The sequence below is a fragment of the Harpia harpyja genome, chromosome 7 (assembly GCF_026419915.1).
Source record: "Harpia harpyja isolate bHarHar1 chromosome 7, bHarHar1 primary haplotype, whole genome shotgun sequence".
Lineage (NCBI taxonomy): Eukaryota > Metazoa > Chordata > Aves > Accipitriformes > Accipitridae > Harpia > Harpia harpyja.
In genome coordinates this window covers 38,932,529-38,959,493 of record NC_068946.1, presented here as the reverse complement: position 1 = coordinate 38,959,493, position 26,965 = coordinate 38,932,529, and the positions used below count along the sequence as shown (strand labels likewise).

Genomic DNA, 26,965 nt, shown 5'->3' with positions numbered 1-26,965 from the left:
CTGGAGCTCTTTGACCCCAAAAATTCAAATCTTGGCACATGCCTGCAGTGTTACTGTGTAGCTCTGCTGGATGTCTTGTACATTGGCATGTTAATGTAGACGTGATTAATGATTTGTACAGCACCGTTCTAGTGGCTCTGTCTGCGTTGCAGGTACTATATGATGTGAGAGGCTTTCTGGAGAAGAACAGAGACACCTTTCGAGATGACATTTTAAACATGCTGAAAGACAGCAGGTATGCCCCCCTTATGCTTGTGAGGAGGCCACATCTGTTGGGCCGGACTAAGCCACATTCATGTAATAACCAGACCAAGGAAAGCAATTGCTTCTGTGTGAGCATCAGGCATCATTCTTTATCATTCTTCTCTTTGTGCTTAAGTGTCCTGGCAAAAGAAAGGAGAGCTGGAGATGTCAGATGACGCACACATTTAATCAGTCCTCTTGTTGTCCCAGTTTTGAAAAGAGCTATAAAAGCATGACAGAAATCCCTCCAGGCAATGCTGGTTTTCTCCCTCCTCTCTTCTCCCTTTCCTCTTCTTCCTCTTACCTCCCTGTCCCAACAATGGCAAATTTGCCCCTGAATGAGTCAAGGCTCTTCGCCATGCTGTGAAATGCCAGCCTTTGTACAGAGGCCTCTTATTTTTCAGCCAGCTTGTTAGCGGAGAGCTTCCATCCTTATCCTGAGCCAGACTAGGCCCTTGCTGTAGGACTGGGCATGGCCCCTAATATTATATCCCAGTGCTGCAACATGACCCTAGAGAAATGAGCTGACTTTGACTTTGAGCAAGGTCTGGAAGACAGAGGTGGGGCCTAGTAGGAGGAGAGCAGCATTTAATAACGGCGGACCCTAGAAGTTTTTGAGTAGCAACTCTACCACATGCCTCTTACCACAGTCCACATATTGCCTTTGGGCTCCAGCCTGATAAGACTGTTTCAGAATGGCATCTTCTCTGAAGCCTGCTGCGGAGTTTGCGCTGTGAGCAGCCTTGAAACAACCTGAGGTTGCTGAGAGTATGAGCTGCTTGTAGCTGCCTTACTTGGACAGTGGCATCTGGGGAGTATTTTCCACAGGGCTTGAGGCCAGAATTGTGGTCATCATTGTCCAGCATAATAGAAAGACTCAGGGTTTTTCAACAAGCCAGAAAGGGAAATTCTGCTGGAAGCAGTCATAACAATAAACTGGCAGAAGCAGTGCTGGAGAACTTTGTGCAACTTCGTAAGAACCAGCACCACTGTGTATGTAAGGAGTGGCAAAATGGTGGAAGATTCCCCAGAGCTGACCCACACTGAGGGTAGCTCTAGAAGTCCTCTGGGCACAGAAGAGCTGTGGTTGCAATTGCATGAGCATGTCATGGGAGCTAGGTGGGGAGGGGTGTGACAGCACAGTCTAGCTGGAGTACCTTCAAGGTAGTTTCGCCTGGGGGCATATAGCTCAAGAGAGGTGTCCTAGCCAGTGCAGAATGGAGATCTTCCTTTGTGTAATATCCTGCTTGACAGCGTGAGATGGGGTTTCTGGCTTTGCAGCCGAGTGTGGCATACAGGGCAGCCCACAGAGTCTGGGCAGCCACATGGAAAGTATTAATTTCCTCACTGAAGTGCCCAGCTGAACTGCCTCCTGCAGCTACTCTGTGGCACAGCAGGAATAAAAATGAGGTGTTTCACACTGGGACAGGGCAGTAGCTGAGAATGAGAGCCATCATCTCACAGGTGGTGGGTGTCTTGCATCTTCTTTAATTCTTTTCTTCTCCCTTAGGCTGGACTTCATCTATGACCTTTTTGAAAGAGTCTGCAGCCGCTGCAGTGAAGAGACGCTGAAGATGGGCACTCAGAGGCGCAGACCAACTGTCAGTTCCCAGTTCAGGGTAGGATGTTTTCCAAGAGAGCAGCAGGCTTCTGGGGAGGAGCAGATGGCTAAAGCAAGGCCTGCAGCCAAGAGGAGTCATTCATCCTTGTTTTGTGTCCAGCACTGAAAATGTGCAGGAATTTTGTAGCGCTAAAAAAAGTGTCACTGCCCCAAGGATTTCTGTCTGGTGTAAAATGTGAGATGCTAAGCCTGAGCAGGGTGGCAGAGGAAAAGAATACTTTGCTAAGTATATGAGGTTCTTGAGGTTCTTTGATCTTTCGTGTTGGTTTGGTGTTTTAGCTAAGTGTATGTCCTTTTAGGCCACATCTTTTGCAGGTATAGTGGCAATTCCAATAAAACCTTATTGGGGGGACCTTGCAGGTATGAATCTCACCCCCTTAGATTGTCTGCAAACCTTCTGTAAGTTTCACAGTTTTAGCTTCCTGTATTTAAAGTTTGAGACACTTGTAAAAATAACATCAATTATACAGCTCTGAGAACAAGGATGGTCACGTAAACAGTGTTAGAGTAAACTAACTGTGTGGGTATGTTTTGGACAGGAAGGATCTCCTGCGTTATTGAAGTTTTGGTAGGCAGAGTCAAAGGACATTAGGAATGGGAGGGCTGCATGAAGACCCTATTGCATCAAATGTAGCCTCTTTCCCTCCTGTAGTGACTGATCCTTTGGGTTTTGTCTTGCTGCTTTTTAGGATTCGCTCCATTCCCTGATGGCCACGCTTAGTACTTCTAACCCATTCTTCATCCGCTGCATCAAACCAAATACAGAAAAGGCAAGTCTGTCTTCCAGCAAAATGTATGCATGCGACAGGTCTTCATGAGCACTCACTTGCACAAACACCTGACAGGTGCCTCTATCAGGGTCCAAACTGAGGATAAGAGCAGTTCCTCCTCACCTTCCTTTTTTCCTTCTAGTTTTTTTCATAGTTTAGGAAAAATACACCTTCCTTCTGGTAATGAGATGAAAAGACTGCACGCTGAGTATGATATGATATAGCCATTCCCACCTCTTTCGGTGCTTATGAAGCCTGGAAGATGAACCAGGCTTGTGCAGAGCCCAGAGCTGTGGTAGAAGAAGCAATCACTCCTGTTTGTGGTGCCTGTAGACAATTTGTTCTGGAATGCAGGGCTTGTGCGGTAGGAAGCATCTCCTGCAGATCCCTGGCTCTGAGACAGAGGAGGTGGACGCTTTATGAGCAAGTCACAGTGCTTAGAGACAGGCTGGCTCTCGCTTGTATTGTGAACTGTGACGGGAGGATATGCTGCTAACTAGATTGGGTGGGGAGCTCTGAACTGATCGTTTTCTTCGTGTGTTTTGAAATTGGGTATGATATGGCAAAGGAAAGCCTGCTGGGGGTTTTATGCCAGAAAAGAATTCTGCAGTTTGTCTCCAGTTTGACTGGAGAGAGACTGCAAAGAGAACCGAGTCAACATTCTGCATTTTGTATGTGTTAATGCATTATATCATTGCTTTACTGCCATGATCTGACTATGGCAGCAGTCTGCAGACTGCTTTTTTTCAGGATCTGCCCAAATCCCTTTCGTGCCTTTCTCTGCACCATGCAGTGTTGTGACACTGCTTTCCCCTTGACCCAAACTTCCCCCTTTTCACCTGGCATGCCCAAATATGCAGGGTTGACTTTCTACAGAGAAGCGGATATACAACCTGTGACTGTCTGTGCTCAGAGAAACAGTCGCTGTTCAAGTCAGCAAGGAAGTAACATCAAGATCAGCACTTATTCTGTCTCTCTTATTTGTTTTTTAATCTGGATCATTATTTAGGCGCCGCACCTCTTCAGTCCAGATGTGGTGCTAAATCAGCTCCGCTATTCAGGGATGCTGGAGACAGTGAAGGTTCGGAGAGCAGGTTTCCCTATACGGCGCCTTTTCCAGGACTTTCTCAGCAGGTAATTGCTATCATTGTACCACATGCTGTAACAGCCCCAAGGTATACAATTCTATATATTTGTTTCCTCTATAACTGCTGTTACTGATATGGATCATTTGTGGGATGTTTTTCTAACGGTGCCCTAATTGCCCATATCATAGACTGATTTGGAAGACCTTTTGGAGACTTGCCTTTAGTGTAAAAGTCAGAATGGAAAAATAGCCAGATGGTCCATTTTTAATTTTTTTTTTTTTCTGTAGCTTTGCCATAGATTCGCTTGTGTGATGCTGTGAAACCCAGCTGGTCATAATATGTAAGAAGAAAATATCATACTTGAAACCTTTAATCTGGCAGGCTGAAGCAAACTTTAATGGACAGTATAGTGGATGATTAATATTGGAAAGACTGATTATTTCTTTTAATTAGCTGCATCAAAAGGATTTCTTGACGTTTAAGGCTAGAATGGAGCATTGAACATTGCTTCTTTTGTCTCTTGGAGCATTAAATGCCACCCCTATACTGAACAAAGTAACTTGTGTCTGATGAAAGCACGTTTCAGACAGACAGTTGTTCTTTACTGAAAAATACTGTTGAGTTTGTATTTTATTACTGGGATTGCAACAATAATTGCCAGTGTGGTAGGAACAGATAAAGGTTAGGGGATGGAAATTTCCAAATTGGAAGGCAAACACGAAGAAGGGAGGTCCCAGAGGAAGAAAGACTAATGGGAGGAGGATAATTAGAGTTAAAAGATTGGGGCAGGTTACTGTCATACATAATCTCACGAGATTTTGTTTTGTTCTTAGGTACAAGATGCTTGTGAAGGGGCCAAGTTTCTCAGACAACAGCAAAGCTGTATGTGCAGGCTTTCTTCAGACCTATGACAGCAGCAAGAAAGAATGGCAGTTGGGTAAAACCAAGGTACTTCATCAGTTTGGGGCAGGGGTATGGCTTTGTTCCAGCTGCAAGGTGATGCAATTGCATCTGGTGAGATTCAAGCCACTAGGAAGGGCAAAGTTGTGATGGCCCTTTTAATACATTGGACTATGCCACTGACCTGTAGCATCTCAAATATTTCCCATATTATGTACCTACAGATGTAGAAGGCTTTTTGATTTTGTCTGAACTCCTTCTCGTTGACCAAGCCAGATTGATTTTGTTGTGTCGGATCCAATTTAAGGATCCAAGGAGAACAAGCATGGGTGTCATTGTATGCAATTGCAATGTGTGCCATTAACTCTTGTCTCTTGTGCCAAATACTTCACTCTGCTTGAGTAACCAAAATTCCTGCAGGAGGCAGTGAGCTGCTGCTTGGTATGTATCTAAACTGTGAATACGTAGCTAGATCACCAGATGTGTGACAGCTTTCTGCTCTGGAAGCTCAGCTGATGGTTTGTGCAGTTAGCCCAGATGCTAGCATACATTTTTTAAGAAAAGGTATCCAAATGCTTCTCCCCACTTGCATAATTCAGAATTTGCTTCTGTTTTGGTGAATGTTTAACACTTCTCTCTTGCCTGGTATTGTCAGGATTTTGGGGGTTTTGTTTTGTTTTTTTCCTCCAGACATCCAGCTGGAAATGTACCATTATCTTTCATTTAATGGGGAGGGAGCTGGGTGTTTCAGTCTGAATTTTTTCAAGCTTTGAGACAGCTTCACACAGACATAGATGCGAGTGTTGTGAGGTAAATTGCTATAGAAATCTGGGAGGGGGAAACTGTCTCTTATTACAGCTTTCCACATACTCCAGTAAATTCTTCAAAGAATATTCCAAGATGGATGGTGTCCAGTGCAGACAGCATTTCTAAGTAGTGGGTATGCAGTCCATATCCAGAGCAGATGGTAGTCCATCAAAGCAACTTTTCTTGCTTTTTTGCCCTTAAGCCTTCAAAAAAGTAGTTCAGAATATTTCCAAGGTCACAATGGAACCAAAAGTGATTCTAGGGAATACTCACATTTCATTTGTCCAGGAGATCAGATAATGATATTTGTTGCTTTGAGCAATCATTTCTTAATGAGTGGATAGACTGTAATGTTTCTTAGGAGAGCAAGATCCCTCACTCCCCTTCTTAGAGGAGTGGTGGTAGCCCAGTTGGTAGTCTGGGCTCTGAACTCTGTGTAAGAACCAAGGAAACCACTGGCCATTGCTGTGGAAAGAAGATGTATTCACCTGAAGTTTCTAAGGCCTTCCTTCACATGCCTCCGCTGATGTTCAGGAAAGAAGTTTTTATCACTTTAGCACACTCAGCACATATTTCTGCTCTGTGATTAAAGTGTTCCCCATCTTTGATTTGGGAATCTGGTGTCTCCTCACTGGTCCCTGCAAACCAGGAACCATTTCAGTCATTATTGTCCCTAGATAACCCACACTACTTGGGTGGCTGCCAGTCTCACAGCATTTTAGTATTAAAGCCTGTGTGGAGTGTGTGTGTGTTGCAGAGCTGCTTGTGCCTGGGAAGCTTTAGCAAGTGGTGGTTAGAGCTGGTAAACATGGAGTTTGAACTTTTTTCCTAGCATGACAAGAGATGGAAGATTGCTGGGCTACAGCAAGGGCAGCAGGGAAATGCATGTGAGGACCAAACTCACATGCACATACTCACCTTTTAGAGTATAAAAGGTTATAAGCTATATCGCTGGAGTCCAGGGACTACAACAGACTGACGACAAGCAGGAAATCCAGGCTGCTTTGAGCCCCTGGCAGCAATAGGATCCCTTTCTCTTCAGTCCCCGTTGTGCATACTGAAGGACTGAGTCCATCTGTCTGGTTTCACTCACTCCTTGACCTGCTCAAACAAATTCTTTTTGAAAAACAATATAGGTGGTAAATTGTGGCAAAAAAAATGTGTCATATTTTGCCAAAACACTGGATGTACTCTAATGTAATTTTTTTGAACAATTGTGTCCTATAAACTAAAACTTGGCTGAAGAGCCGTATGTGGCATGTTGGTAAACAGCAGTCTCTCTGCTAGGGCACTGGTTGCTGTTGTGTCTGAAGATTGTGGGAAGAAAGAAATGATTAAGAATGGCAGTCTTTGTATCTCCTTATTTCTTTATGACTGAGAAGGAAAACTGAAAGAAGTTGGGAAGCAGTTGAGCATCTTGTTTGGTTGTAGAAGTTATTTGATATTCGGGAAGGTTTGGATTAGAGATGTGTATCCTGGTAGAGGGCAGCAGTTCTATTTATTCTAGAGAATATATCACTCCAAGGCTGTCCTGGCCTTTTCCACCCTTGCTGCCATCCTGAATGGCTGGCAAGCCCGTGGCTGCTCTAAGGTGCTGTCGCCATTGCCCTGCCATTTCATTCTTCAGATGAGTTGCTTGACGTTCTTTCCCATGCTCAGATGGTGGCAAAGCCATTTTATTGCTCTCTTGGAGACGCCTCTTGCAACTCCACTTTGTGACAGTGCCTCCAGAAAGCCTGCCCCGGGAAAGCAGATGCCAAGGTGAGGCCGTGCAGAGCAGTGGTGCAGCTGTTGTGTCTTGGGTTTGGATTACAGAGTGCTTTGTCTGCGTTCACATTTTAGCTGGTGCTAGGTAACACAGGCCTGTAATACTTGGGCTGATGAAGAAAAGAGCCCTAATTTTTCCAGAGGCTTTCAGGTAAGGATGAAGTAAAGCTACCAGCTAAAGGGCACAGAGTGTAGGTCATTGTCCTGGAGAGGAAGTCCCCTGTGTGCCCTTGCTGCCACTTTTGCTGCTACAGGTGCAGCTCTGGGTACCCAGGTAGCAATTCCCAGAACTAACCTTGGCTTATGGAGTCAGGATTAGCTACTGAAAGAGGTGTGACAGGCCAATGGGGATGTAACCTAGGAAGAAGTATAAGGGGTGGGTGAAGAGCAAGGCTTATAGAAGGGGGAATACTTCCTGCAAAATGAATGGAAGGATAATTATATCCCTAGCAATTGTTTGGAGGAGGAAGGAAAAGAGTCTGTGAATTAGTGCAGTGGATTGTGAAGCTTGGGAAAGGAAATAGAGGAGGAAGGGCAGGATGATCTTTGTGTTTTTCATTAAGAATAGAGCAGCTGCTGTGCAGGCAATTGTCAAACTAATGTTTATAAGAGGTATTAATGTATACAAGGCAGGTTTTATCTGGTGGCATGGCAGAGATGAGGGCTTGAATGCAAACAGGCAGTGCGACGATGGAAGAACTTGTGCTAAGGTGCCGTTGTCTTCACTGAGGATGTGCTGGGATGGAGCAGCAGCTTCTGTGCCCCTTTCTTCAGTGCGCCTGGACCTTCTACCATACTTGCCCATACCCACAACACAGATTTCCTACGGCTGTTGAACATGGTAATCCTTGCTGTTTGAAAGCATTCATTTCCACATTTCAACCTGCTGTTTTGCAGGGCCTGTTTGAAGGAGGAGGTTTCTGTAGACTATTTGGCATCCAGGTCACAGTGACCCACTTCCTGCTTTTCTGTTGTCCCCAAGAATCATATGATCCCACTTAGGTACACATGGGTGCACACACAGTTACATTTGTGTCTGCTGATCTACACATAACCTTAAGGTGTTCACTGTTGCACTGATGGTGCATTGAAGTTGTGTGAGGAACACTGTGGTGCTGCACTGTGGTTTAAAACTTGGCCAGTGCCTAATATGTGCAGATATGGTAGAAGTTACCTCGTATGTTTTGTTCAATCATTCCTTCCTCAGATGAAAGCGATGTCATGTTTTCAGAAAGTGACTATGAATTATGACAAAGAAACAGCCATCTTCCAAGTTATTTCCACAAGGCATCAAAAATATTTGTGGATTTGAATGCATTTTACTCTTCCTTGTCATCTACAGGAGTCTAAAAACCCCCTCAAAATGCTAATATCTTATAACTAGATATTGTTATTTGAGATTAACCTTTCACTCTCAAGCATATATAGAAAACCCTATAGGATTAGGGTTGGGTCTTGTTGAACTCTGCATGCCCTGAAGTTAGGGGTTTTTCCCACTCCTTACTGTGCTTGCTAGGGAAATACTGATGGACTGAATATTTGCAATTTGTTGAAGATAATGGACTGAGACAGTGTTTTGCTGGTTGCATTCTTGAAATGGGTGACTGCTGCTTGGTTCTGGAATGTAATGGAAAGAGCAATCCCTGCCTCAAAAAAGTCTTTAAAAGATTGTTGAGTTGACAGACGGAGTGGATGTACAACTTGCAGGGAAGGATGCCAGCTTCATGGTTGGCAGTACCTTGATAATGAACCTTCTCTTAAGGCTACCCACGGTTACTTAGTCATTCCAAAACAGCTCATTTCTTAAGGCCATCTTAATGGAAATGGCTCCCCAGGAGAAGTTCGAGTCCAGGGAAGCCACTGGCTATGGGTACTAACTCCAGGAGAAGTTTCAGTACATGGTGGTCATTGCAGGGGGAAAAAAGAGCCTGAATAAATGATGAGGCCAAAAGCAGTGATGGAAGGGAAGATATACGGAGACATAAGGGGAGGTAAGTGGGGAGAGGGAGAGTTTGTGCAGAACAGTGGACTAAATGACTGTTCAAATCTCTGAACATCCCTCTGGACTCTCAGCATAGCTGCATGGATCCAATAAATTTGTAAGGAATTTTTACTGATTAATGTAGTTCTGCAGATTGGTGAGTGTCAGCTCACAGCCTGTGTTCATGGCAGTGCTTTAACAAGTAGGGCAGCACTTTCCTAGTGTAGTCCATTCTGCTGCTGGCCCTGGCAGTGATTTAGCCAATGTCAGGCAGCAGGTCACACGAGCACGGCCATATGGCAGTTGCTGCTGGGACTGCAGCTTGTATGGACATACCTTAGCCAACTTACTCTAGGGTGGGTACCGCTAGCCGCGCCGTGGAGCTCCATACATGCTGCAGTCCATCTCAAAAAGCAAAGCATTTATTTCAGCAGTTTGTGCCGAACCCTGTGCTAACATAATGCAAGCCAGCTGACTTAAAGTAGCTCAGATATGTCAGCACAATTCCTGTAAACATGCCCTTATCTTGCTTGTATCTCAGTCCTTTTTCGTCTCTTAAGATAGCACCGTCATCCCTCACACAAGCGTTTAGCACTGAACAGAGGTTTGAAATATAGGTGATGGGAGATGCTTGAGAATTAAAATGCTGGACACTGAAGTGCAACCAGTAATACTTGGAGACCTCTCCCATCGGGGCTCAGTTCCCCCTAGTGCATGCTGCACTACCTGAACCTCTTTAGCACAGCAGCATCTCCACCTCAGAGTTTCTGGAGGTTGGTGGAGGGCTTCAGCTCCGGCGGACTGCAGGTAGGCTCAGCTTTGCACCTCAACAGGGCTTTTAGCTTTCCAACTGTCTTCCATTATTAGGATTGCTGTTAAGATTGCTTCCTGGAGTCTAGAAACGTAAACGCTCCTCCCTTTCCTTGAAACGCGGAGGAGTTTCTTTGCAAAGTATTTAATCACGCCAGCAGGTATCGGTGCCTGCTGCAGGGAGGTACTGGCTTGTGCGGGGAAAGCTGTCGGCTGGGAAAGGGTTAATCACAGGCGCAAGCACAGGCTCTCCTCCTCCTCCCTCCTCTTTCCCTCCTTCCTCTGCTCCCTCCCTCCCTCTCTTTTAAGTCTTGACCACAGAGTGAGGGAGGCGGGGGTTGGGCGCAGAGTTTGGCTCCTGTCGCTGCAAAACTTTTTCCCGGTGCTCCGAGCACGGCCCCCCCGGGGCGAGGCGCCGAGGCCGGCGCGGGCGCCCGGACACCGAGCGCGCTCCGCGCTGGTCACCCGGGGATGAAACCTCCCGGCTCTCCCGGGGACTGACTTCTTTCCTCTCTTTGTGTTTATTGAAACTCCTCCCCGTGGCGTCAGGTTTTCCTGAAGGAGGCTCTTGAGCAGAAGCTGGAGAAGGATCGGGAAGAGGAGTTGAGGAAAGCAGCTATAGTCATCCGGGCCCACGTCTTGGGCTACATGGCAAGGTCAGTGCTGGGGGCTGCCCCACCATCCCTGTGCTCGTGTGCCTGGGTTGCCCCGACCCTCTGCTTCGCTCGCTCGTCCCCTCGCATCCCTCCCTTCTTCCCCTCCTCTGTGCCAAGGAGAAAGAATATATCTGCCCTCCCTGCCGGCATCAGTTCTGCTGATACCTTTCTGCGCCTTTGCCACCTCTTCTTCAATTCTGTGCACGGTTGCACCCTCCCTCAAAGCTGCTCGGCAGGCTTCTGCGGGGACCTCTGTACCCACTGCTTGCCTCCGATGACACCTTTTCCTTGCCTTCAGGGCTCTCCTGGCTGGGCCCCACCTACGCTTTGGGTCCCCTCCTTTTCCTTATGCCTGTCAACTCTGTTCTCTGCTCCCCCTGCAAGTCGCTTCTTTCTCACTTGCAGCTCTGCCTTTGCTCACACTCTTTCCTCGCCCTGCCTGTTTGCCTCGTGATCTCCGTCTCCTTTTAATTAACTCTTCAGAATTGGTTTTTGGCCAGCTTTGCACCAGTAATCTCCTCCTGCCGCTCCCTTCTGCACCTGACCAGAGGAGGGTTGGGAGAACCAACTGCAGACAAACCGCCCCTCGTCTGCCCCTCGCAGTCAGTGTAACAGCTGACTCCTTAATGGCTGTGGCATGCACACTTAATCCCAGTAAGATGCTCTGTCCTGGCTGGTCTCTGCTCCAGACACCTGTCAGTCAGGGGTGTGAGGAGGTGAAATCCCTGGCCAGCAGAGCTGTTCCAGCAGGCACTCTTCTTAGAGCTCCAGTTACACCAGGTAGCTCATTTTGCTTTGGGAAATGTGTGCAAGGGTTGTACCCTGCCTCGCCAACGTGGAATATCAGCAAAATACACATTTGGTCTCAGGGGCTTTTATTCATTTATTTATTTCCCTCTAGGAAGACAAATGAGCTAGCTCTATTGTTTGTACATGAGACTGCAAATTCTTTGTGTCAGGGCCTCTGCTCTATTTTACTTTATGTCTAGCATGTGGAGAGAGGGGTAGGGATTAGCACAGGAAAATTGATTTTTCTGGGAAACATCACTGCAGGCAAACTGGATTACTGCTTTTCTGAGTTCCTGGGAAGGTAGCTGCTGCCCTGCAGGGCTGCGATGGAGACAGTGTTGCAGTAATGTTCCTCTTGGCTAGAAATCTTGTGGTCCTCCAGTCTCCACAGATCTGAATTCTTCCTCCCACGTGTTGCTCTTGTGAGTCTCATCTTTAAGAACAAGCTGTGCTTCTGCAGCCAGAGTGGAAATCCTCACAAGCAGCTGGAGGTAACTGGACTTTGCAGGGGAGGAGAGCAGGGAGCGAGGAAATAGCTAGGGAGGGAGACTGGAAAACTTTTCTGTGAAGAGTTTCCAGTTGCACTGCACCTGTATTGGAGAAGGTCCAGCAAGAGGGAGTTCATCAGGGCAAGTGCTGAAGGGTCTGTGCAGAGTTGGGCAGAGGTCAGGAGAACCAGTGTGTGCTGCCTTAAGCTTGATACCATTTTTGTTAGTTTTGCAAGTACAAGTGTATTTAAATTCATTTGCTCTCATGCAAAGTAGGTTGGCGAAGAAGGGTACATATGCCACAGGAAGGATTTTACTGGTTTCTCCCCCTTTGTGAACTTGTTCTGTGAGCCTGGAGAACCAGTCCTAAGGGTGAGAACGTTTTCTTTGCTCTCATTCCTTGCAGCCTAGTATCTCTGACTGATCACTAAAAGGTGAGACAAGAAAATCAAGCCCATTGAAATGACCCCATTTTTCGTAGCTAATCTGTGGAACTCTGAGCTGCAGGTAGCAGCTTCAGCAGCTAAAATACACGTAACTGTTCCCAGGCTTGCAGGATCCCTGTACAAATTTGGCTGTGTCCCTGGATTCTGCAGGACCTTATTGCTCAGGGAAGAAGACAGTAGGAAATTACTCCATAGCCCTGTGTTCTCTAGTCCTTGGAGGCATGACTGCTAACTACAGCTCATCGACAGGATAATTAACTAAGTTCCAAATGCAGCATTGGAGCCTTGCAGCCACCCCGCCTTCTCTTGTGATATATGGTCGGGATGTCTCCCAACTCCTCGGCATGGCCTGCAGGTTGAGTTTCTTTGGCCGGTGCAAGGGGGTGATCGGAAGGCTGAACAAGGGGAATGAAATTCACGGCCTGTGTGCAGCCATTCCAGCTGAAGGGCGTCTGCAAGCTTGGCTGCGGTCATGAGGAATGAGGGGGCACTTCAGCCTGGCAGATTAGCAGGCAGAGCCAGCCTGTAGCTGGGCAGGGCTTGGCACATGTTGCACTTGAGAGAGTTTCTGGCAGATGCATTTTGTAAAAGTCAGAGTGCCCTTTTTGATGCACTTATATCTGCCTTGGCAGAGAGTGCATGTGCAGCTGTTCACACCCCATGTGCAGGGCACAGGGAGGACAGAGGGAGCAGGGGTGAGGGGACTGCAGCCCAGGAGCAATTCATCTAAAACCTCCCACTTCTTATCACCTCTTCCCTTTCCTCTTCTTTTTCTCTGTGCTTCCTCCCTTTGACTTAATACTTATGGAAAAGAGCGTGACCTCTGCACACTACTGCTACTAGCATCCCTCTCCTGACTTTCTTGACTAGGCTGACGTATTTGATGTGCAGGGAGGTGGCAAGCTGTCAGCATGGGTCCCTGTTGCCATTTGAAGGGGATTTGATTGCCAGGAAGGGGATTTTGAGGTGTGTCTTTTCCTCAGGGGGTTGCAGAAGGTCTGTGGGAAGGATATGTGAGAATACTGTACTATTTCCAGTGTGCTTTCTAGGACTCTAAGACTTCACAGGATTGCTGTAGCCTGCTGGCCCAAGATCCTGTCTAACAGCCCCATAGAATTTCCCTCTGCAAATTCTAGTTTGGACTAAAGAAGTTTTTGATTTGAATAGTACCAATGATCATTTCCCTACAGGAAGATATTAAGGTGTCTAAATATATTTAATTCCTTTAAAAAATGTCCGCTTATTTCCAGCCTGAATAGACTTCAGCTTCAGGTCAATTAAATCTTGTTATGTCCCTGTTGGATAAATAGAAATGCCACCCAAAAATGTGGGTGCTTTGAGTGGGATCAAGCCTTTCCTTAGCCGTTTCTTTCTTATGGTCATGGAGCATGTGCTGTCTTTCTATAAGCCAGAATTTCTGGTTCCAATCCTGCTTCCTTAGAAATCACTTGAGGGTCTAACATTGTTCTTGAAATGGAGAGGCTAACACTGAACACAGGATAAAAGTAGCAGTGCAGTCCCCTTCTACGCAGTATTTCTGCTTGCAAGTATAAGAATCCCAGTAGTATTTTTTTCTATAGCATTGTGATGGGCGTTTGCCTTCACCTGATGATCTGTGGCCCCAAAATCCTTTTTTGACTTGTTCCTTCTTAACAGTCCCACATCAGGTGTGTTTGGCCTTTGATTCTTCAATACAAGACCTTATGTTTGGCTCTTTTGGATTGTTTAATATTTGCTTGAATCTAGCTTACAAATTGATCCAGATTACTCTGTAATAGTAACTCTCTTGTTATTTTCCCAGTTTGTGTATCATGTACAAACTTCTACCGGTTACTTTTTTTTCAGGTCCTTGATAAAAATGGTCTGTAATGCAGATGCAAGAACTGACTTTTCTAGAACTTCACTAGACTACAGAAATACTGAGTGATGATTCTTTTCTTTTGGAGCCCTACCATGTTTTTTGAAGTGCTGCAAAGTTGATTTTGATATCATTACTCTTTAAGCAAAATGTTGTGCAATATATGTATATGTTTATGGCAGCCTGTTACAATGTTACATTCAGCAATCAATATTGTAGTGTCACTGTGTTTTCCCCCAAACAATAGGAGATTAATGTGACCGGATTTATTTTTGCCCCGCTTTTTGCCTTTCCTGGAGCAGTTTGCTTTTGGCCACTTAAAAGATGGGGCAATATGGGACTTTGTTCTCATATGGTAAGGCCGTTTGTATGTTTTTATTATAATAAATCCACACTGAGTGATTATGCTAATTGCACAATGAATGTATGTATGTATGTGCAATGCAAGGAGACTTTGGGCCAGTGGACCTTCTCTTTCCATGTGCCAAACATCTGCCCTTCATCCTCTGAGGGTCTTCACGAAAGTAGGTGCTCACGGAAACACACCAGTGGTAGATAGAGGAGTGAGAACAGTGAGGAGAATATGATTTATGGGTAGTGGCAGTAGAGGAACAGAAATTGTGTCATTTCTGAGCAGTATTTTTCCAAATCCATTTTTCTGTGGCTATGGTAAGGTTGGTCAATATACCAGGGCATGAGAAATGCAAAGCGTGTATTACTCATGGCGCATTAAGTGTCTGGTTCTGTTTTTAGGAAGAAGTATCAAAAGGTGCTAGCCAGTGTTGTTATAATCCAAAAGAACTACCGAGCATACTTCTGGAAGAAGAGCCTGCTGCGACTGAAGGCCTCTGCGATCACCCTGCAGAAGCACTGGCGTGGCCGCCTGGCTCGCAGCCTCTACCAGCACCTGCTGCAGCAGGAACTCAGGCAGAAGCAGGAAGTGGAGGAGAGAAGGAGGCAAGAAGAGGAAGAACAGATCAGAAGAGAGGAAGAGGAAAGACAATGGCAAGAAGAGGAGGAGCGTAGGAGGAAACGGGAAGAGGAAGAGGTGAAGGAAAGGTACAAGATGGTATCTTGCGCTCATAGTTCCCTAGCACTAAAGCTGCTGAGGTGTAAAGTCGGGCCTGGGGCACTGGCATGATGGTAACACTGGCACAGCAATTGCATGAGACAGTGTCCCAATGCCAGGGGCAGAGCTGGGGTGGGCTGTGGGCAGCTTAGAGTAGAAAAGCAGTGTGGAAAAGGAGCGTCCTGTTCCCTTTAGGAAAGCTAATCCTGGTGTATTTTTACCTCCGTTTAGTGTTTTTCTGCTCTGGAATGTACATGAAAGGAGGTTGTTTCACTGATTGGGCAGACATCCATAATTTTCTTGTTGCCTTTGCGACAAGTTTTATGCGGTCTTCCAAAATCTGGAGGGATTAGCAGTGTGAGAAGGTACCAGTATCATGAGTCTCGGTGTCTCCAGTAAGCTGGGTCAGAGAGCAAGATGGGCAGCGCACCTGTGCTGCTACTGCAGTTCTTACACTCATGAGAATACACATGTTCTCCCTGTTCCTGCTGCTGTGTATCTCCCATCAGGGATATGGATGTGTCAAGAGATCAGGAGGGGAAAGGAATAGCTAATGTGACAAAAAGAGGCAGCCTGTGAGCAGTGACAGTACACCTATTGAGAATCCTGCACCTCATGCATCATTTACTGTTCACTCCGTGGTTACCTACATCCTATCCAAACTGGGTGTCTCTCTTGATAATCTTTTGTTTTATGAAGCATAAAACTTCAACTACGAGATTATTATGTAAGTTTGAACAAATAATCCTGTGGCATTTTAAGTTTTTCATAACTAGTTGGTTACGTTTCTTACAGGCTTTTGTTACATACTTGTCCTGAATTTGGATCTTGGTGGACTAAGGTGTGTGACAAGCATCAGAAAATTCTAAGGTTAGAAGTATGTCATAAGGAAAAGAGATGGCCTGCAGTTTCACTAGAGACAGTAGGGTGAGGTATCTGCTGGGACAAGACATGGAGTCAGTGACACCAATAATGGAACAGTTTGGTCAAGGAATTTGTTGAACAACGCTGAAGGCTCCATTTTATCAATGTGTCAATATTCAACAACAGCCTCATCAGCAACATGAAGCTGTGCAAGTTCAGAATGTCAGTAACTAGTTTGCAGTTATCAAATGCTACAGATGCTCTCTCAGGTCTAAAGTCCTCACTGTACTAAGTAGAGCTTGTCCCTGCCTAGTTTTAGATAAAAGGACCTATTTAGCTTATTTGTTGTAGTGTTTTTCTGCCCCTGCCCTTTAGTTCCCAGCCCATGAAAGATGTATTGAACCCAGCATCATTGTAAAGAAGTGTCAGTGTTTCTAGGAATCAGGTCAACTGCTCATTTTGCTTTCATTTTCTACTTGATGTCAAATGGCTTCATTCAGAGTGAGTAGCCAAAAAGGTACTAGCAGACCAACTTGGCTAAATCCTGAACTTCCATTCGACCTCAAAAATGAGGTGGAAGTCCACAGAAATTGCAAAATGGCTAATCTACTGAGAACAAAAAAAAAAAACCCCAACCCCAACACACATGCGGAGACAAAATTAGAAGGACCAAGATGCAACCTGAGCTATAACGAACTAAAAGTTGGCATGCAGTTATTGTGCGTACACTGGTTGTAAAAGGGAGACATGGAGCAATTTGGTCTACTGTTCAACAGGAAGAAAAAATTATAATGTTGAGAAAGCTGAGGTATTTGATGCTATTTTTGTCTTCCCCAAAAGGCTTAACTGTTGGACGCTAAATAAAATTAGCACAGATGTGCAAGAATTCAGAACCTAGCAGGGAAATAAAAGGTTAGAGAATGCTCATATAAATGGGATTACAAAGAGAACGCTCAGATAAATCAGATTACAAAGAAGTCACCTGGACTTGGTGAAATTAATGTTTGAGTACTTCGAGATCTGGCTGAAGCAGTTTGAATCAGTAGCTATTCTTCTTCTCCTCCTTTGTGGATAGCAATAGAGTTTCCATAAAACTGGAAAATTCCAAACATAGTGACCCCCTTTTAAAATGAGAAAAGGAAGAATGAGGGAATTGTGGACCAGTCAGCCTAACCTCAATTTCAGGAAGATACTGAAACAAATAATCAAATAGTTGTAAATGCTTGATAGAGTTAAGAGCCAACGTGGATTTCTGAAGAACAAACAGCATTAAAGTTACCTGTTTCCTTCTGTGATAGCTTATGACATGCCTTGTGGATAGGGAAAAGCCACAGAGGGTAGGTAACTTGACTTTGGATAGGCAGAGGGTAGGTAAGGGCTTTGACGTGTTTTGACAATACTCTTAAGACACCATAAGGAATGTGTTTTGGAAAAAAGTACATGAAGCAAGACTAGGGTTTGTGGTTTTACTGCATTGTATTATTGCATTTTAATTAGTAAACAATAGTAGCTTTTTGTTAAATAGGAGAGAACTCTTAAATGGGATTCTTCCATGGTCTGTGCTGGATATGGTACTAGCGCAATGTTCTCATAATAAGTTGGATGAGGAAATATGAATATCCTTGTTAAATTTGCAGATAAAACCATCTGGTGAGGGGCTGTAAGTATATAGCTAGACAGGATTACAATTCAAATAATTTTGGCAAATTAAAGAAATGGTCTGGAAAACACAGGATAACTTTCAATACAGACATATGCAGATTACAGTTAGGAATAATCAAATGCACAGAGAGAGAAGGAAGAATGCCTACTTCAACAGCAGGAAGAAGGTCTGCAGACTAAGTTGAGTATTAGTCACCAGTGTCATGCTGTGTGAGAGGAGAAAGCAAATGCTGTCTATAAACAGGATTGTTTCTGTTAAGATGTGGGGGTGATTCTTCTGTTCCGCTTGGCACTGGTAAGGCTTCAGTTGGAGTACTGTCCCTAGTTTTGGGTATCACATTTCAGGAAGATGGATGGAAAGCAGCAAGAAATATCAGAGGTCTAAAAAATCTGAAGAACAGTTGCAGGAATTAGTGTGTAGATTGTAGGTGGTATTCCTGATTTGTTTTAAAATGGCTCTGCTTCTTGAACCCTCTTATCATTTAAGGCAGTTGTTTAACTCATGATTACTGTTAGAAATCTTTCAGTAGAGTTGGAACCATCTGGATCTCACTTACATCAGCTTTCATTTGGAAACATTTCCTGGATTTTTTTTTAAGAGAGAGCGAGTGCAAGAGTGAGAGCTTTAAGGACTTTGTGACTTGCAGCTGCAATTTAGAATTTGGCTGGGAAAAGCTGCAGGGCCTGGGAAATAAATAGTGTTGCCCTCCTGTTCTGCTTGGGGTTGAATTACAGACTTGAAAGTTACCACTGCCAGTCTGCATTTTGCTGCGCAGTGGTTGCCACAGGCAGACTCTTCCATCCAGCCACATCCTATCCCTGCTCCCTATGTATGACCCTGGCATTTGTCTGTGTACTAGTTCTGTTGCTTGTAGTGTGCTCACTATGGAGAAACTGGCCATAGTGACAGTTTTCCCTTGGAGTACAACCTTTTTGATCTGGGTGGAGATGCAGCACTGTGAGATTTTTTTTTTCCTCTACTCATGTTTACTAACAAACTCTGACTCTTACAGCCTTTACTAGTAAACTAGGTTTTGCATGCCGCTGAGAAGTTATGCAAGCTGGGGCATCCAGGTCTTCAGAAGAGAAAGTCCGCAGCTTAATCATTTAACAAAGTACAAAAATTTGATAACTTTTGGGGGGCTTTAATACAGTAAAAGCAAAACAAAACACAAATTCAATGCTGGTATTGCAATAATTCTGTTCTGTTTAAAAAAAAACAAACACAGTTTCCTGATTTCTGTCAATTATGTGTGTAAAACCTCATTTAATGTCCATGGATGTATAGTACTTCAGAAGATTCTGTTTACATTTTTCATGAGTCTAACTGATCTGTCTTTCTGTCATTGTTTCCAATGTCCTTCCTAATGTGTTCCAACTAATCCAATTTCCTGATTGATCTGAAAGTTAAGTGCATGCGGAAAATCTGTTGTATCCACAAAGGTCATGCCAATCACAGAAAATTGGATTTTTACTAAATTACAAAAGCTTTTTAATCAGTCTTACAACAGGTACCTTATTTTAACCTTACCAATGGAGAGATGATGTGTCCATGTAATTCTGAAAGCCTCATGTAGGAGAACTTGGTCTATCTCTGACTATCATGTCTTGTTTTTTAACAGAGAAAAGGAGCAACTGAATGCGCTACTCCAGGTGGCTCAGGTAAGTTTAACAGTTATTCTTTTTGTATGTCTTCTCCTGACTATCTGTGAAGGGTCCTTCATTGCCTACGCTTCTCCTGGAGCTAATATTGTTATTGTGGCAACACTATTTAAGAAACAAGCTTTGTTCACTCAAAACCTGCAGGTGTTTGGCTTTGGCAGAGGTGCATAGAGTTAACAAGGTAGGGCTTTTTTCAATGCTCATGTACCAGCTTGCATAGTTCCTATTTGAAAATTTCTGTATTGAACATGCAGCATCCTTTTTTATCTCTACTGCTTGAGCTTATTATATGACCTTGTGATGTGCTACACTGTGACACAGTCTGTCTTGCTGGATTGTTGCCTCTAACAGCCGAAATAAGAGTGCAGCCGGCTGCTACCATGGCTAAAATAAACCCCTTGTAACTGATCTAATTGTTGGTACTTGATATATCAAAGAGCAGACCACCTACCCTGAGGTGTGTGAAAACAGCTGTGTATCTTCTTATTTCTTTCCCAAACCACTTGTTCCCCAGTTACAGGCCAGCTCTGTTTAGGAGAGATGACAGATTAGAGTATAGAAATGCATTCGTCCACAAGTAAGAGTCAAGTAGAGAACAAGCAACAAAAAGGATTGCGGCTTAAATGGGCCAATTCATTGGCTGCACTGTCATACTCCTATCAGGAAGTACATGAAATCCTTTTGGAATTTATTTTTGCTTTTTCTTGTGTGTTCATGTTTTCAACATCCTCTGTGGAGGGGAGGGTGGCTTTATCTTATAGCTAAATGTCAGTGAAAGTTACTAGTATCTTCCATCTTCTAATTATTGTGTACTTGCTAGAAATTTCGTGTTACTTCATTGTGGAGAATAGAGGAAGACAAACTCTTCAGCAACCAGCTGTCATCCATCCATCCAAAGAATGCCAAGAAATTCTGGGTGGAGTTTTGGTGGGGTTGGAGTGGATACATACAGTCCTGCTTCATTGCAAATATCCCTTCCAGACCTAGATTCTGATGGTCAGACCCCCAACTCAAGAAGCAACAAACTCCCCAAATCTTTTAATTAATTTCTGGGAAATCCTCAGCTCTTAAGCAGGCTATGGCTGTATGTATTCATATATAATTACTTTCTCCTATACATGTGTATGTGTGTGAGATAGTTCAAAAAGAGAGGACAGACTTTCAGAATGCTTTTATCCAAATTGTAGTGTACAAAGGGGCTGTAACACGAGCAGCAAAAAGAGAGGCTCTTCTAAAAATTCACTGATCCCAGTGAGCTGCTTTGTATGATTCTTAAAAGAGGTAGGTTGCTCAAAAAAAGGAGGTACCTGAAGGTCCAGTAGTTCTACCTTTAGCTTTTACACCATGGATGATTGCAGGATGCTTAGAGTCATATTTTTGCAGATGGGAAGTACAAGGCAAGCACAGGAGATAGGAAGAATGAAAGGTCCAGGCAAGGAACACATATAGGTTGAAGAAACTGCTTTAACCCTGTTATAAATTCTTTAAGGTGGAAGCAGTAAAGACTGAGGAGGTAGATATTCCCCTGCAAGAAGAAGAGAGACGTCAGATGGAGGAGATCTTAAGACTGGAGAAGGAGATTGAGAAGTTGCAGCAACAGAAAGAGGATCACATGTCTATCATCTGTGAAAACACCAGGAATGAAATCAATCGGCAGCGAGAAGAAGAGATCCAGAGGCTGGAAAAGGAGGCATCTAGGGTTGCCCAGGAGTTCTTGGAGCTGCTGGATTTTGGCAATCTGGATGAAAGTGTGCAGAACTTAGAGCGCTCACTTTCTAGTGAGGGGACACTCAACATTGACTGCAGCCTGGTGGCACCACTGGCTGAAGAAGAAGTGGATGAGGGTTTTCATGCTGATGATGAAGGACGGCCAACTTCCAGTTTGGTGGTCTTGAATCAGCACGGCACAAGAAACAGTGATAACTACTCAGAGGAAGTTGCAGATACAAGCCTTTCACTTCTCCAAAGGGAAGTGGGAGGGCTTGTCCCTGCTCCAGGACAACCTGTGGAAAGAACCACTAGCCCCAAGGAGCAGAGAGCCCTCTCTGAGCCAGCAGAAAGCATTTACAGCACTGTCACAGATAAGCAGAGGAGTAACAGCGGAGAGGTGGGAGAGCCAATTTACACTTCCCCTCCGGATGTGGAGTCTGACTACGACCATGAGGAGTTTGATGGTTGTGGAGATGCAGGTAGTGCCTCAGCTGAGCCTCTGAATGGTGAGGAAGGTCTGAGACACTCCCATGGTACCAGCCTGGACTCCAACCGTGGCAGCCTAGACTCGGTAAGAATCCCTCCCTTCACCTTTCTGGACATTAACCTGACTTTGTTGATATTTATAACATCCTTGCCGCCTCACTGTATGCCTGCTTGCTGTGGGTATTGTTACTAATGTATAACTCTCTCTTACATCAATAATCAGCTTGAAAAAAAGGGAAGAGTCCTAGATAGGCTGAAGGCCAGAGGGCTTGTGACTGTCCAGTCTCTACTGGTACACAAGCTAGCACATGTGTACCTAGGCTATTTTAGATTGTTTCCGTCACCATATATTAACATAACACCCTTTAGGAAGACTGAAAGCAGGCAACTAGTATCTTGTAGGTATATGTTCTACCTTAGAGAGATTTCACAGAAGTAGCCTGAGCTTCCAGTGGACAATCACAAGAGGAAATGGGAAAGCCTGGGGTTTGATTTGTTTCCATCACTAAAACTTCTCTTGTTCTAGTCCTGTTACTGTTCAGAGTCAAGGGTTTATTTTCAGCCGCTGCGCACAAGTTAAACTATTCTAAGGCTAGAAGAAATTACTGTGCTGATCCAGGGTGGGTCCCGGTGCACACAACCAAGACCACTGAACCTTTTCATTCCCACTACAGGGACAATGACAGGGTAGTAAAGCTGGGCTATTAGCCCCGCACTTGAAGCATCTCAGCTTAGATCCCACACTAGGCTCTAGACTTCCTGAGTGCCCTCAGGCTAGTTGCTTAAAAATGCAACGATAAATCCCCTTACAGAACAGGATGTCAGATAAGCCCACATAAGATTGTGAGGAGCTCAGGTGTGAAGCCAATGACAGTCATAAAAATATTTCAGATAAATAATGTCCCTGAGAATAGAGACTTGAACTACAAAATACCTTTTAGAAAACGGATTTTTTTTTTTTTTTTAAGGAATTCAATTTACTTCCTTTGCTATTCTTTTCCAATGGCAGATTGAACTTCTTATAAAGTTGCATGATTTTTCCGGTTTGCATTTCCCTAATGTCAGCTGCCAGCCATCAGAATTTTTTATGATGTGATCTGCTTGAGTAAAGGTACCTTCTCTGTGTGCAGGTACTCACAGATCACTGTCAGGTAATCTTCAAGCCATGAATCATTCTGTCACAGCCTAGGCCAGTTTCTACCATTCGTCTTAAAATGTAAATAGAAGTGGAGGGTTTTATTGGGCTCCTCAGTGAGTAAGACTCATGAAAAATCCAGTTGATACTATGTCATGGCATGAGCCACAAGAAGAGATAACTGCAGCTGGGTCAAGATCCCATCAGTAGCTGCTGATCCAAGAGTACCTGGTTTTTGAAACTTAATGGCAAGAGAGGGAGTATGAATGAGTGGAGCAGGAATGAGACAAAGGAGGAGTACAAAGGGGTCACGGAGAGAGGACAGAAGGGAAAAAATGAAAAGAAGCAACATGCATTTGAGGAAGGAAAAGATCTAAGGAGCTGCTTTCATTAGTATTAAATTAATAAAGCCGATCAAAGGAAGTTGTATTTAAGGCAAAGGAGATGATAGGGTAATTTGGGATTTCGTGTGTGAAGTACTTTCTTATGGCTGAGGGCCATTATCTAGTTGGGAGAACCAGGATGAGTAAATACAGTACTATTATTTCAGTAATTTAGATCTTTGTTTTTAGGGTTCAGTTATCCTGGAATGTGCTTTTTTTCCTAATCAACCCAAAGCAAGGCATTTCCTTGCTGGGGTTAGATCAGTGGTCCATCTTGTCCAGCATCCTGGCCTGTCTGCCAGAAAAATCAGAAAACTTCTCCAAAATGAAAAATTCTCTCTTAATCCCATTAAATTAGATTTTGGACTGTGGGCTCAGCCTTGAAACAGGAAGGTTTGTTACTGCAGGTAAGTGGAGTTTTCTAGCCATGTCCACTGCCAAATGTCACTCTCCTTTCTGGTATGAAAATTCCATGCTCTGGAGACTCTTGCTTTAGGCATTAATGGGTAAGCTGTCAAGCCTCTAGTTTTACTGTATTGCTTTTTTTGTAAAGGTAGTATGTGTAGTTTTGCACCTTCTAATCATGTGACTTCTCTAGCCTTGTTAATTTGCTCCAGTCTTCCTGTGACCAGGAGAACCCAAGTAGCCTGTATTTCTTCTTTTCCTTTTAGTTTCTGGACAGTGAAGAAGAAGTGGATGTTTACATTGATACAGATGAAGAGTTTTGTAATGGACGAGTCACTATCTTCAATGGCTCAGGACCACCCTATTTTCACAGCTATCTCTACATGAAAGGTAAGCAGCTTTAGCCAAAACCATGGAAGGATGGAATCCAGGAAACCCTCTTTCCTCTTCTGTTTCTGCAGAATCGTCATCTTCATCTGCTCTTAGTTCTCTGTTTAGTCTTTTTTTTTTTTTCTTCTTTTATTGAAAACAAGCAAATAAAACAAAGAGCTAGGAGGTAGATGTCAGGGAATTAGACTGGATATCTTTGCCACCGAGACCTAATTGTGCCCACTTGGTACAGGCTTAAATGACTCATTCTGAGCTACAAAAGTGAAGACAGTACAAAAATATTTGACTAGTGCATATATTTGTATATTTGTGTTTCACTAGTTTGTTCTGTTTTTTCTCTGTCCAAACTTAAGCATAACCTTGTTTCTCTCCTTCAGCTCCTTTGTTTCGTGTAGGAACTGAAGTGGTAACCAAGTGCCCATGAAGCAGGATCAGAATGGAAACATGGCCCTTGTTGCATTTCTGATGAAATCTTGCTCCTTTGCTTTGCAGGAGGTCTCATGAACCCATGGAGACGGCGCTGGTGTGTTCTGAAGAACGAGGCCTTCATGTGGTTCCGCACCAAGCAAGAGGCACTGAAGTCAGGCTGGCTCTATAAAAAAGGTGGAGGCATGTCAACACTTTCACGCCGTAACTGGAAACGCCGTTGGTTTGTGCTTCGAGAATCCAAGCTGATGTACTTTGAGAATGATAGCGAGGAAAAGCTGAAGGGGACAATTGATATCAGAAGGGCAAAGTGAGTGAAGAAATAAATCCTTTTGATCCCTAGTATTCACTCTCTAAATCAATAATGCAGTGTCCAGTACTGCCAGTTCATTAGCCTGTGTATATCCTGTAGGGTTAGGAGAATCAGAAACATAAGGGAAGGAAAAGACAATTAGAGCTTCTAGTTTTACTCTGGAGGGAGTCTGGAATGCTTGATAGTTCTTTTTCCAGTCTTGCATTTCATAATCCAGCAGAAACTCTTTCCAAGCCATGGATGGACCCAGACCAGGAGGAGCTAATTAAGTACATACCCCCCATGCATTCTCCCCTACCCTGACTCCATCTGTTCCCTGGCTTCTCCAGGCATTTCACAGAGGTGTTATGAAGCTCACAGCAGGATTTGAATTTGGCAGCATGTACTATGCCTTTTCCTGAGTCCTGAATGCTCTTTTTGCTGCCATAGCCGCCAACTCAGCTCCTGCTGTAGGAAAGGAGAGACTAGTCACCTGCAAAGTGCCAAAAAGAGTGGCACACACCACTTTGTAAACAGCCTTCTATATCAACCTCCCTGTTATCTCTTCTTCCATCTAGTCTGATGGTGTCTTGAAGAAAATCCATTTAATGCCTTAAGCTTTGATTTTGTAGTAGATTAACTGCACAAATCTTTTTAAGGGGACCCTAAAAGTCTTAATGTGTATTGGAGGAATTTTGTATTTCTGTTGGAGTTACAAGCCATCTGAACCAGTGATTTCCCTTCTGTATGGTGAATGGTATGATGTGAAAAAAATTGGCCAGGTGGAATTTATGCCTGTGAAAGGTTTTCAGTTTTGGCTCTTGTGATTTGCTGTATTCCAGGGAGATTGTGGACATTCATGAAAAGGAGAATGCCTTGGACATTGTGACAGAAGACAGAGTTTATCACATTGTCGCAGAGTCACCAGAAGATGCCAGGTATAAGAGGGAGTTCTGTTAGGTTTGTTCATTCAGTGCAGGTCTGACAGAACTACTCATGGGAGAGCCTGGGAAACATAATCACCTCCCTCTTGCTGGAGAAAAGAGGGGAATTGTTCCAGAGTGCCATTTTGTGCTTATTGGGAGGTACCACACCTACTTTGGGGACTCCCTGTTGCAGCTACTGAGATGGTTGTTCAGCCTATCAGTCAGTCACAGGACTGCCACCTTCTTATGTGGCTGTGAGCAAGCTGAATTCAAGGGTTACTTCAGGAGACACACAAAACCTTAATATAAACTGGAACATCTAATAGCTGATTTATTTATTAAATGGAATCTTGAATCAAACAAAAAGTCTATTCATGTTGTCTGTAAATGATTGCGAGAGCAGCTGGGTTTTATCCAGGAGACAGAGAAAAGGCTGCAGCTTATCAGAGTCTGTACTGTCATCTGATAAAGTCTTCCCAGTGCAAAACAAACAAATGACTCATGTCCTTCCTTCGTGGTGTCCTGGCCAGGCAGTGGGAATCAGTTGTTTAAGGGGAGGTTGGACAACCTGTTCTGGCTATGCAAAGCCAGGTTAAGAGGTTACTGTCCCTAGCTGCTTATGTGTTCCCACTTTTCCCATTCTTACCAAGGCTTCTGCTTTCTCAGCCCAGCCAGTGTAAGTGTTTCTCTGATCTACTTTAATCTGATATTGTGAAGTTATTTAGGGTCTGTTATTATTTCATTTGGGTGTAGGGAGAGGAAAGGGGAAGGTGTTTGGACACAAATTGACAGAAATAGACAAATAGACTAAAGAACAGCCACATGAACAAGGAACAGGCAAATTCAAGGAACAGTAGCTGAAGAAACAGTAACCTCTTAACCCAGAACTTCCACAACTGGAATAGGCATGCCCTAAGATAACATTGCAGAATTGCTAGGACAAGTGTAAACCAAATGTTGCCTCTGTCAATGCCATATCAGTCTCTGTTCTGAGGGAGAAGAAAGCACCAACACTTGCACTAGCAAAGGGCAGATTAGCAGATGTCATAGAGTATCCAATCTGAGAATCCTCCATGAAGTCTAGATGTTTGCTGATCTCACTGGAAGCTGCAGATAAGAATCTGCTTGTTCTGCAACAGAGATTAGCCTCCAGATATGTCTGTAATGAGAAGCCCTTTCACAGCCAAATAACTTAACTCCAAATTAACATGTAAAAAACCTCATGATTAATTGACAGCCATATGACTTTCACGTTTATGAGCAGATCAGAGAGACTAGCTAAGAAGGCTCCCAGGTGTCTCTAGGACTCTAGTCCAGGAAGATTCCCAACT

The 26,965-nt window shown here is 44.1% G+C and overlaps 1 protein-coding gene across 2 annotated transcripts in view; it reads left to right on the top strand.

Moving 5' to 3' along the window:
- LOC128143906 (unconventional myosin-X-like) overlaps positions 1–26,965 on the top strand; it is a 98,064-nt gene that overhangs the window by 51,192 nt on the left and 19,907 nt on the right. For both annotated transcript variants that reach the window (XM_052791862.1, XM_052791864.1), the window contains 12 exons: positions 153–235; positions 1,754–1,862; positions 2,554–2,634; positions 3,644–3,768; positions 4,556–4,670; positions 10,537–10,643; positions 14,978–15,283; positions 19,442–19,481; positions 20,971–21,762; positions 23,867–23,990; positions 24,483–24,726; positions 25,551–25,646. In XM_052791862.1, the coding sequence (XP_052647822.1) occupies positions 153–235; positions 1,754–1,862; positions 2,554–2,634; positions 3,644–3,768; positions 4,556–4,670; positions 10,537–10,643; positions 14,978–15,283; positions 19,442–19,481; positions 20,971–21,762; positions 23,867–23,990; positions 24,483–24,726; positions 25,551–25,646 (2,222 nt within the window). The remainder of the gene's footprint in view (positions 1–152; positions 236–1,753; positions 1,863–2,553; positions 2,635–3,643; positions 3,769–4,555; positions 4,671–10,536; positions 10,644–14,977; positions 15,284–19,441; positions 19,482–20,970; positions 21,763–23,866; positions 23,991–24,482; positions 24,727–25,550; positions 25,647–26,965) is intronic.